General features: G+C 59.8%; 1 protein-coding gene across 1 annotated transcript; it reads right to left on the bottom strand.

Annotated features, from left to right (window-relative positions):
- Positions 1-5,795: 5,795 nt before the first annotated feature.
- On the bottom strand, positions 5,796-8,748 carry DLX5 (distal-less homeobox 5). Its single transcript, XM_083879060.1, has 3 exons — positions 7,771-8,748; positions 6,490-6,674; positions 5,796-6,261 (listed from the first exon to the last, which is right to left on the bottom strand). The coding sequence occupies exons 1-3, from the start codon at positions 8,123-8,125 to the stop codon at positions 5,929-5,931; spliced, it is 873 nt and encodes a 290-aa protein (XP_083735186.1). The 5' UTR covers positions 8,126-8,748; the 3' UTR covers positions 5,796-5,928.
- Positions 8,749-11,873: the final 3,125 nt, after the last annotated feature.

The raw sequence follows: 11,873 nt of genomic DNA on the forward strand, positions 1-11,873 counted from the left end.
TCTCTGCCGGGCCCCGGGCCGGGGAGTAAAACACCTGCCCGAGGAGCACCGCGGGTGTGGCGGAGCAAGGACGGAGCTGCCTCGACGGGCAAGGCGCGGAACAGTCACAAACCAGCCCCAAACCACAGCGAGCCCCAGAACTTACCCCTCTGAAAATCTGCTAAGCAAGGATCGGGGTCTAGAAATCTGTACTGAACAGAAGCAGTGGAGAATATTTTTCTGAGTCTCAGGGCAGAAGCTCTTTCTCTATATTCTTGGTTGAGTGAGCACATCCAGGTGTGAAATTGTTTGCACACCCCAGCACCTCTTATATTGCCAGCAAAATTAGCTGTTATTACTGTCACTGTTTAGTGATGGTTAGCTTGATAAAAAAAACCTGCTGTAATCAAGACCTGGCGCATCTTTGCAAATTACAGATAATTGTAAACGTCCAGATTATGATAATAGCATCCTAATCCAGCCTGCAATATAATTATTACAGAGTGTTACATCTGAAACTGTCCAGTAGGGCTAATTCAGCCATTATTTAGACCCTATTTTTGCACTGCAAATGGGTTGCTGAGTTGAAAATGTACGATTGTAATTTCACGGGGCACTCAATGAGTAATGGTATAGGGAGGGAAAAATACAAAAGTGAAATGTGAACAGTAGCGATCAAATCAAACTCTGAAGGACAAAAGGCTGTTTGATTCATAGGGAACGAGAAGAGCGGGAATTAAGAAAATAGCAAATCAGTGGTCTGCAGCGTTACGTGTCCAAATCTCAACAACTGCGAGCCTGATGTGCACTCGGGGACCGCTGGTTCTGTTCCCGCCTCGCCTCAGTCCGCCTCCCGGCCCGGCTCTCCTCGGCACCCGAGGCATCCCCGAGCTCCCCACCCATCCTCCAAAGAGGGCTTGCCATTGTCTTGTGCCTGGTCTCAGGTGACCGAGCGTCACTTTCGGGCGAGAAGCCCGGGGAGGTTCGGAACGGAGCGGAGGGGAGAGCGCGGGGTGCGGGTGCGGGGTGCGGGGTGTAGAGTGAGGGGTGCGGGGTGAGGGGTGTAGAGTGAGGGGTGCGGGGTGAGGGGTGTAGAGTGAGGGGTGCGGGGTGCGGGGTGCGGGAGCGGGGTGCGGGGTGTAGGGTGCGGGGTGTGGGGTGCGGGGTGAGGGGTGTAAGGTGCGGGGTGTAGGGTGCGGGGTGCGGGGTGTAGGGTGCGGGAGCGGGGTGCGGGGTGCGGGAGCGGGGTGCGGGGTGTAGGGTGCGGGGTGTAGGGTGCGGGGTGTAGGGTGTAGGGTGTAGGGTGCAGGGTGTAGGGTGCGGGGTGCAGGGTGTGGGGTGCAGGGTGTAGGGTGCGGGGTGTAGGGTGCGGGGTGTGGGGTGCAGGGTGCAGGGTGCGGGGTGCGGGGTGCGGGGTGTGGGGTGCAGGGTGCAGGGTGCGGGGTGAGGGGTGCGGGGTGTGGGGTGCAGGGTGCAGGGTGCGGGGTGAGGGGTGCGGGGTGTGGGGTGCAGGGTGTAGGGTGCGGGGTGTAGAGTGAGGGGTGAGGGGTGTAGGGTGCGGGGTGCGGGACCCGCGGCCTTCTGCCCTCCCGCGCCACCGCCGGACCGACCCTCGAGGGAAATTATCACAGAACCGACTCAAATATAATCAATTAATCAAAAGAGCCTGGCTAGCAGGACTACCCGCAGCTAGCGAGGTTAACTCACTGGGCTAGTTGGCTTTCGACTCCTGATTAACTTTTATTAACCCTGAACGCGAAATACCCAAACCCGCATCATTTTTAATGACCTAAATCATCAAAGCGGGGCTGCCGCCCGGCCGGGGAGTCTCCGGTGAGTCCCCGCGGGGTCCAGATGAGAAGAGGCAGCGCCCGGGGCCGGCCCCATGGGCGGGAGGGCTCCTGCCCGGCCCCTGTTGGCCTCTCCCGGCCGCGGCCGCTCCCGAAGCCGGCACTCGTACTCTGCGCTCTTTTCTCCATCGAGTTAGTAAAAACCGGGAGAATCAAAGAAAGCTCAGTGGATGGCGCGAGGCGAAAGCCCCATAAACGCGTTATACGGTGCGTGTCGAGGAGCCCGTGAGGATCTCCTGGAACGGAGGGCCGGCTCCACAACCGGGCAGATGATGCCGCTGCAGAGCTCGGAGCCGGGTCGGGATCCGGCCCGGAGAGGCTGCCTCAGCATCCCGCAAAAGCCAGGCCGAGGTTTAGACAGCCTCTCCCGGAGTGCCGGGGGGCAGCGGCAGCGGGAGAGGAGCGAGCAGCCGCCCCCAGCTCCCCTTCTCCAAAGGCTCCATTGGCGGCAGGTTCTGGCCGGGCCGGGCACTCTGGGTCCTCACCTGAAGGTGAATAAGGCAGTGAGGGAGCCCTGAGTTTCACCCGCGGCCTCGAAGGTCCTGTCAGTGGAAGGTGCTCCCACAGACAGCCGGGCCGTGGGTGCGTGGCGGAATTTATCAGGTCTGTATCCCAGGCAAATAAACTATTGTTTATTCCCCCTGAGTCGGATATAAATAGACACGTCACCGAACAAAGAGAACTATTTAACTGATGCAACACAGATTCTCCCTTAAAAAAGAGAGGGAAAGAGAGGCTTAATGTAAACTTTTCGTTTCCTATTTTCACGGCTCTTATCTGACCTATAAAACAGGTTATTGAGTTACTGCGAGCAATCGCTTTAATGACTGAAAGCAAGAAGAGGGGGTTCCCACACCCCCTCCCCCGCCCCGATTTTCCCGAAGCAATAGATCTCCTTTCCGTAATCCACGACCGAAACACCTAAAGTCTGTCAGTCGCAAAATCGCGTGGCAGAAATGTTTAATTGATGCCACATGTGGGATGCACTGTGGGGACACAGCGCTGCCGGCGGCGGAGCGGGCAGAGCGCGGGGGAGCCAAGGCGCGGGGGACACCGAGGGGAGTGAGAGGGCGACAGGAACGCCTGAGGAGCGGCCTGCCCTGCCGCCCTGACAGGTTGGAGGGGGTGTTTTTCCTTTGCCCGGGAAGGAGCGGGAGGGAAAGCGAGGCGCTTGGGGAGGAGGCAGCCCTTGGCGGCTGAAGGCTCTGCCCCGGGGAGATGCCCGGGAGGGCCGAGGGGCTCGGGAGGAGGAGGGAAGAGCTCCGGCCGCCGCCCTGGGCGGGTGGGGGTGGCGGGCACTGGCTGTTTGTGGCTGTGGGTGATGTCGGAGTGCGTCCCCAGCGGGGGCCAGCGCAGCCGGGGGTGGATGTGCCGTGGGTGTGAGAGCCCCAGGGGGGCCGGCAGTGTCGGCAGCTCTCGACCTGGGGAGGCGGGGGGAACCTGCTCGGTGTGTGTGTGTCTGTGTGTCTGTGTGTCTGTGTGTCTGTGTGTCTGCGCGCCTCTGTGTGTGTGTGTCAGGCCCTGTGGCTCAGCCCTGGAGCCGCTCGGCACCCACAGGAATGTGGCTCCTCTCGGCTCCCCGAACTGCCCAGGCTCCACATGGAAGTGGCCGCCAGGAAAACAGAAGGGAGGGGAGGAGGGGGAGGGGCGGGGAAAGCCCCGAGCCAGCGATCTGCCGAGCCCAAACCCAGCATCAGACAAAGGACAGTTCATGCCATCCCTTTCCCGGGGAAGCAAGGGGGGAGGCCTGGCTAAGCTAGGCTCCCTCTGGCCGCCGCTGGAGCCCAGGGGGTACACCCAGGTGGGAAGAGGCGCCAGGGTGTGCCCGCCTGTGTGTGCGGGGACAGAGGGGACAGCAGCATCCCCTCGGCCCGGGATCTCCCGGAGGGGCGGGCGGCCGTAGACTCGGAGCGTTCACCGAGGCCGGGGCCACGCGACGGGCATTTCTCATCCTCTCCAGGGGAGGGATGCCAGGCTTTTCCCGACCTGCCCAGCACAAACCCGCTCTGGGAGGAGAAATTAAGCAGGGAGAGGGACCGGCATGGAAACCGGGCCGAGCTGACTCGGCTGCCTTGGAGAGGCGAGCGGTGCTTAGTCCAGCAGGCGCGGTGTGAATTCCCATCTCTGCCCGACGTGCTGCTTGCCGGCATTTCCCCTTCCCGGAGCTGTCCGCTGTCCGCCCAGGCCAGGCCCCGGCAGGTCACCTAACCCACATCCCCGCGGCAGCTCCTCAAAGACAGGGGTGGGTGGACCCACCTGCGAAATGGGCTTCCACCTCCTGTGTCCAAACCTTTCTGCAAAGGGAAGTGACCTCCGGGAGGGGAGAATCTCCTACTGCAGATTAAATGCTTGTCTAGAGGAAAATGAGGAAAAGAGAGGAAGAAAGTGAAAGGGTCGAGTTTTTAAAAAAAATTCTGCATGGGATGGAAGTGAGCAGAAGAGATAAAGCCGAGCTTTTCCCAGAGACGAGGAAAGTGCTTGAAGCCCCGGGAGTTCAATGAGCAGGAGACGGTCCCCGGGCGGGCAGAGGAGAGGGCTGCGGCGGGCACTGGGGTGGGCAGCGGGCCCCGGCCCCGCACTCTGTCCCCGGCACCCCCGCACCCTCCCGGCGTGCAGGGAGCACAACCGAACAAACTGGTCTATTGTACTGCAAGATATTTACCAACCCCCAAACTTGTTACAAAACAGCAAACCCGGGCTTCTTTCTTTGGGGAGAAAATACGCACGCTACACTCGCTCACGCACACGCACAAACATGGCAGGCGGGAAAGGAAGGAGAAGAAAGGAGGGGGAGTGCAGCGGGGAGGAAGACTGGAGACAGGTAAGTGCGCCCCAGGGCAGGAGCGTGCCTTTTCAGGCCTCGCCTCCCCCCCTTCCAGCACTCTCCCTGCCAGCCTCAGCTGCCAGAGGGGTATCCTTTCATCTCGGGGATTCTTCCAGCGACGCCACTGGCACATGGGCTGCTGTGGCCGAACCCCGCACGGCCGTGGGTCACCACTGCCCCCAGGATGGGGGTCCCCGTGGGAAGGCGGGGGCCCCGGGCCGGGAGTTCTGCTGGAAGGGAGCGAGTGCTCGGCGCCAGTGGCAGCGCTCCGGCCATCCCGGCCCGGCCGTGCCTCCAGCGCTGGGCAGCGCCAGCCACTGCTCTGACGCAAGATTTTTCCCCCTTAAATCGTGTAGAAATAAAACAAAAACAATAAAAGTACCTCTGAAACGTTCCTCCTTCAGTCGAAACCGCTGCAGGCTTTTAGCAGGAGCGAGGGGAGCGGGGCCCTCATTTTATTCTTTTCTCATATTTAGTGGCTCCCTTTGACGGAAACGTAATTTGTATAATTAGCCGAGCGCACACGGGCGACTGATGGGCTGTGGAGTGTGCAGCTCTCGACGCTAATTGCTCTCAGGAAAGGATTCAGGGCGGCTTAAGGCGAGAGAGATTTGCTTTCTCGCATCAGGATGGGCAGCTTTCCCTGCAGCTTAAAGCACTATGCAGTAAGATGAGCGCGGCCCTGCCAGAGCCCCTTTCCCCGTGGGGAGAGAGCACGGCCGGGCCTCGGCTCGCCCTGGGCACCTGCAGGGGCCGGATCCGGGCCCGCACAGCCGGGCTGGGGCGGCACCGCACGGCACTGGAACAGAACGTGAACTCCCAGCTCCCATCCTCTTTCCTCACTTTCTTTCTGCAAGCAAATTAGTACTATAATTATTTCCGTCTTATTAAGAGAAGAAGGGGTAATTTGGAAACGTTTCTCTTGGTCGAAATAATTTTATTTTATTCAGAATATACAGTTTAATTCCTCTATCTACAATTATTTACAGGGTTAAAATAACATTGAAAAAAGTCTCTGGAAAAGTTGAGGTCATAGATTTCAAGGCACCAATGATAGTGTCCACAGCTGAGCCAAAAAACGTCCGTATTGTATAAAAAAGGGTTTCCTTTGAAATGCAATAAGTTACATGCACAAGCTTTACACATTTTAATCTTTTTGTTTCTTTTCCCTTTTAAAAATTCCCCATATGCATTCCTTTCGTTATTATTCCTTAACAGTAAAACACAGGAGTCCAAGGAACAACAAAAAAATAATAAAATAATAAGGATCAGGCTCTAATAAATCGTCCCAGAGGCCAGCGCTAACGGGTGCTGTAGGGAGCCGTGGGGTTGGAGGTGGGAGTTGATGGAGTTGGCAGCGGGGTACCAGGAAGTGGAGCTCTCCAGGTAGCCGGGTGCAGGGGACGGGTTGGAGTTTGGAGGGTGAGCGTGTGCGTGGGCATGGTGGCTGAGGGAGCGGGACGAGCCCTGAGGTTCCCAAACCGCAGGTGACTGTGGAGAATTGCAGGCCATGGGGTCACTGGAGCTGGGGCTGTGCTCCGGAGGCATCTCCCCGTTTTTCATGATCTTCTTGATCTTGGATCTTTTATTCTGAAACCAGATTTTCACCTGGGAGCGGGGCGGGAGGAGAGGAGAAGGGAGGAAAGAGGGAGCGGGGAGGGAAAGCGACACCATTAATGCCCGCTCGGCCAAGCCGGTGCTCCGCGGCTGCGGCCCCCCATAGCCCTCCCGCCCCTCCGCGGGCCCACCCAGCCCTTCCCTCGGCGCCGGGGTGAGCCCGGGCCCTGGACCCGCCGGGCCGGGCCGAGCCGAGCCGAGCCGAGCCGCTGGCGGTACCTGTGTTTGCGTGAGTCCCAGGGAGGCCGCCAGCTCGGCCCGCTCGGGCAGGGCGAGGTACTGGGTCTTCTGAAACCTCCTCTGCAACGCTGCCAGCTGAAAGCTGGAATAAATAGTCCGGGGTTTGCGCACTTTCTTTGGTTTGCCGTTCACCATCCGCACCTCGGGTTCCGCCACCTCCTTCTCTGCTCGGGCGCAAGAGCGGGAGAGACGCAGACATTAGTTAAGTTGGGGACGGGCTCCGCGCCGCAGCCAGGGCGGCATCCCGCCCGCGGGCTGGGCCGGGCAGCGGCGCCGGCCCGACGGGCCCCTGCGGCTCCCCCCGGGGCTCCCGCAGCCGGGCGGCGGCCCCGCGCAGCCTCCGCCGGCTCCCCGCGGTGAGACGGGGGGGGACCCGCTCCCTCCACACCGGCCCCGGCCACCCCCGGCCCTTCTCCGCCTCCCACGCCCGCCCCGGGCATCCTGCCGGGCGCGCAGCGCTGCGCGGGCGTTGGGAGGATGGTGGGGCCCTGCTGGGAAGAGAGAGCTCTGTCCGGAGCAGAGCCGGACCCGAGGCACCGACCACTTCCTCCACACACCCGCGCCATCCCCCTGCCGCCGCCAGCGTGTCCCCAAGCGCCGCCGCGACCGCACTCGTCCCATCCAAGCCCAGCCGCTTGGCTTTACCACGGGAATTTTTTTTTCCTCCCTGACTCTTTTTTTTTTTTTTTTTTTTTTTTTTTCCTACAGCAAGTTACAAACAAGTAAAGCACTAAACCCTCGACGCTTTCTGGTGAAAAAGCCCCCCCGGCTCCGCAGCCCCACCACAGCTAGTCTCCCCCTCACAGTCTCCTCCCCGCCCCTCCAGCACAGGGGGAAGGAAACTTTCTTCAACACCGCGAACCTGAGTTTGAGACATGCAACAAGGCTCGGCTATTTTCTCCCTCTTCCTGAGGGGGGAAGGAGGAGTGAGGCAGCCGTGGGGGCCCGGGGGCAGCTGACAGAAGCGCTAAAGCACTAGTCCTACGATTTGTAGTTTAGATCATGCGGGCTGGTTAAAAGAAGTAGACCAGTAAACCAGTAAACCAGTTCCCCAGTTTCCCCCCCGCCTTTTTTTTTTTTTTTTTTTTTTTTTTTTTTTTTTCTCCTTTTTTTTTTTTCTTTTTTTCCTATTTATTTTTAGTTTCCCTCCTGGTTCAGGGCAAGTGGCATCCCGGCGGTCCGTGGGTCAGGGATCTGACGGGACGCGCTCCCCCAGCCCCCCAAAGCCGCGGGAGCTCCCCGCACAGCCCCGGCCCTCACCTGGCTGGCTGGCAGAGCTCTGGACGCGGTTGTAAGCCCCGCCGTACTGGTGGTAGGGGCTGGCGTAGCTGTAGTCTGCATAGGCTTTGGCAGGATAGTTCCCGGCGGATCCGTTCATGCCGTGGTACTGATACTGGTAGGGGTTGAGCGCTTTGCCGTAGGAAGCCGAGGTAGGCGAGCAGTAGCCGTGCGGGGCTCCCCCCGCCGGGCTGTAGTAGTCGGAATCCGTAGCGGAGGACTCGGGTAAAGTGGGAGATTCCTGGGACGGGTGGTGCATGGCTGCAGCCGTCTGGAAAGGAGCTTGGAAGTCGCTGGATCTGATGTTGGGGACCCTTCTGTCAAATACTCCTGTCATAGCTCGGGGCCGGCGCGGGCTGGGCTGGCGGCGGGGCTGCTCGGCTCTAAGCAGACATGTCTGGGGGAGGAGGCTGCGGCGCGGTGTCTGTCTCCGGCAGACTGCTGGCTGGGGCGCAGCATAGGCTTGGTTAAATCCTTAATTGCGCTCTTACGCACAGCAGGGTGGATCGGGTTCCATTGGCCAGAGCAATCGGGAGCAGCGACACCCTAACTCGTCCAACTAGTTTAGCACAACAAAGCTTGGGCTAAAAAAAAAAAAAAAAAAAAAAAAAAAAAAAAAAAAAAGTCCCATTCAACCTCTTTTTAAAGTGAATACCAACAGCAATCTCCGAGACGGAGCGCCGCGATTGGGAGGATTCCAGCTCCCCCCAGCCCCGCAGCCGGCGAGGGGCTCGGCCAGCCCGGTGCCCCCGCAGCGCCCGGGGGAGGCAGGGCTGCGCTCACGCCGCTCGGATTCGCCGTCCGGTCCCCCTTGGCTACGCTGATGGCTTGGGAACACCGCACCGGGCACTGCTGGTTCCCAACTCCATTTCTGACCTGGTGACAAATAACCATTGGCGTCTGACCGTGCTGTTTCCCTCGGACCGTCCTCCTTCCCCGGGGAAACGTCCGGGACCTCCGCGCTAAACACAGCAAACCCTATTTACCCCCAAGTATCTGAATTTTAGTTACATCATTTCCTGCATTTCCAAGACCCCAGCAGGTCCCGGGGCCCGCGGGAGACTCCCGGCACTGTGCCCTGCCGTGGGGCTGTGGGGGAGCTACCAGAGGCACCACACGGCCTTGGGTCATCCACCCAACAGCGGATTTGGCGAAAAGCGACCTGCCCGTGGCACCATGCCCCTGGCTGGAGAGCCCCCGACTCTCTGGCCCCTCCAAGTGCCTTTGTGAGCGCTCGGCCCCCCGAGTGTGCGCTCCTCATCCCCCCGGGGCGATGCTCACCGTCCGCTCTGCCTCCGGCCCGGGGTCAGAGGCCCCTCTCGAAGGGGCTCGAGTCACCCTCACGCGTGGGCAGGACCACTGTGGGGCCGTCGTGGGCTTTCTCCACTTGAGGTTGGCGCAAGATCCCGTTTTCCGGGCCACAGCCCCATAGGAGCGACTGGCGCTGTGCGAGGGTCTCCTCCCCACATCTCTCCGGCCAGCGGCCCCTCCTTCTCTCCTTCACCTGCGCCCCTTTCCCCGCGCCCCTCTGCGCGCTCGGGCCCGGGAAACGCGCCCCGAGCCTGGGCCGGGGGAGCCACGGGCTGCCGGGGCGTCCCCGCTCCTTGTACAGCAGTGTGGCAAAAAGAGAGAAAAAGATCAAATTTTACTAGACACTAAGGAAAACAAATAAAAGGCTGTTTTCAGTGACCTGGAGTTGTAGATTTTTCTGAAGTTGTTTACTCTCCAGATTTAGCCTGTTTGCTCACCGAAGATCTCCCAGCCAGCTGAGTAACACTTGTAACACAACCGTGCATGTTGTACTTGAACTTATTGTTTGCTTTGGAAATGTCCACAGCTCATATAAAATCACATTAAACAAATCCCTAAGCATTTCATTACCTGAATCACTTACTTAAATCCATTGGAAATATCTCCCCCTTATTTTTTATTTATTTTTTTTAAAGAGAGGAAGAGGAGAGGGATATATGTTTACGACTTGGGAAGGGGAGAGTAAGTTTATTAAAGCTCCCAGTTTGCATCTAGTTGGAAGGGACGGCAGAGGTTTTAAGCAGACGAAGAGGGGGAGAGGGGGAGGAAAGCCCATTTGTGCCATAAATTCCAGGGCACTGCACTTCAACACGTCCGGGCAGGAAGGTGCCGTTTTAGGGGAGAGAAGGGAGAGGAGCCGGGCGCCGGTCTCGCCCCCAGCCCCGGCAGCCGCGCCCCGCCAGGCTGCGCGTACAGCGCGTACAGACACCGGGAAACCGGCATCTCTGAGCACAGAAACTTTCCTCTTGTTTTATTCGGTAGCAGCGCAGGGGACAAAAAAAGCGCTTCGATATTAAGAGAGGAAAAAAGGCAGAAGCCCAACAGATCCAACCGCAAACCCCCCAAGCAGATTTTTTCTGAAGGCATCCGCGCCGTCGCAGTCCGTGCGAGGATTACCGGGCCGAGGGCACACAAATCCGCCTGTTTGCGGGTTTCCTGCCCCCCGTCCTTCCCAGCCCGAACCCGATTTTCTTGCCTTTCTGCTGTTTTCCCCCAGCGGTTTTTATTTAACACATCCGGTGGGAGCGGGCGGTTCGGAGGGAGCCGGAGTCTGTTTTCCATTTCACAATACGGTCATTGTTTACCGGCACATGCCCGCCGCGCCGCCTGAGCGCCTGCCCGGGGCCCCGCGGCCCGTCCGGCCCAGGCCCCGCTGCCCCTGGGGGCGGTGGGCGCAGTGTCCCTGTGCGTGCGTGTCCCCGGCGCAGTGCCCTGTGCGTGTCCCCGTGTGTGCCCCCGGCGCAGTGTCCCTGTATGTGCGTGTCCCCGGCGCAGTGCCCTGTGCGTGTCCCCGGCGCGGTGTCCCCGTGTGTGTCCCCGGCGCAGTGCCCTGTGCGTGTCCCCGTGTGTGTCCCCGGCGCGGTGTCCCCGTGTGTGTGTCCCCAGCGCAGTGTCCCCGTGTGTGTCCCCGGCGCGGTGTCCCCGTGTGTGTGTCCCCAGCGCAGTGTCCCCGTGTGTGTCCCCGGCGCGGTGTCCCCGTGTCCCGGCGGCCGCCCCGGAGCCGCGCGGGCCGTGCCCGTGGCAAGAGCGCCCCGCCGTGGCCGCGGGCCCGCAGCGCAGCCGCGCTACCTGCGCGCCGCCCGCCCCTCCCGCCCCGCCGCCGCCGCCGCCCCCGCCGGGGCCAGACTGAGCGGCGGCGGCGGGCGCGGAGCCGGGCGGCCCCGCCAGCGCTGTCCCCTCAGGGCACGGGGACCGGGGCGCGGGAGCCGCCGGGCCGGCGGCCGCGGTAGGACAACGCGGCGATTGTTCCCGCCCGCGCCTGGGAGCTGCCGCGGGGGCGGCGCTGGGGCCCCGGCCGAGCCCCGGGGCGGCCCGGGCGCTGTGTCCCCGCCGGTGCCCGCCGCCGCCCCGCCCCGCCCCGGGCCTGGGCCGGAGAATCCTCTCCGCCCGGGTTCAAAGAGGGCTCTCCGTCCCCTCTCGCTCTGCGGCGCTTTGTTTCCAGCCAACGAGAGAAATATTTCGGATGAGCTTCTCAGACTTTTGGATAAAATCTTGCAATTGTTCACAGAAAAATCTTTCACTTTCTGGATAAAATATTCTCTCTTGGGCACCGAGTTTTTGCTGGGAAACTTTATTTGCATGGAAATTGCTGGCAAAGAATGAAAGGAAATTTTTTTTCCTTCCTTAAAAAAAAAAAAAGAAAAAAAAGAAAAAAAAAGCCCCGAACAGCCCTCCGCAGTGGAAACACGGATTAACTCTTGTTTTACAGCATCAGAAAATGGTGATTGCCATTCAACAGCTTCTACAACTGAGAATTTACCTCATCTTAGGCTTAGGACTTGTTTACCTAGGGGAGTGTTTTCAGAATGAAGAGGCAAAGGGACTGAAAGTGCTTGTATTCTCACCTAAGGCCAAAAACATTCTGCTGCAAAGTAAAGTGTTTTAATTTTCAGCATGGGCAAAAGCTGTCGGGGATCCAGTGGAGAGGGCTAGTGAACTGCTCAGAAGGATGTTCACAAGACAGTGAGAAAGGGAGAAATGCAGGAAAGGATTTTGGAAAGCAGCAATTGCAAGCAGGGAAGGAGACAGAAAACTCAGGGAAGGCATCTAAAGGC

Source organism: Zosterops lateralis, assembly GCF_965231275.1.
Source record: "Zosterops lateralis genome assembly, chromosome: 1".
NCBI classification, from domain to species: Eukaryota; Metazoa; Chordata; class Aves; order Passeriformes; family Zosteropidae; genus Zosterops; species Zosterops lateralis.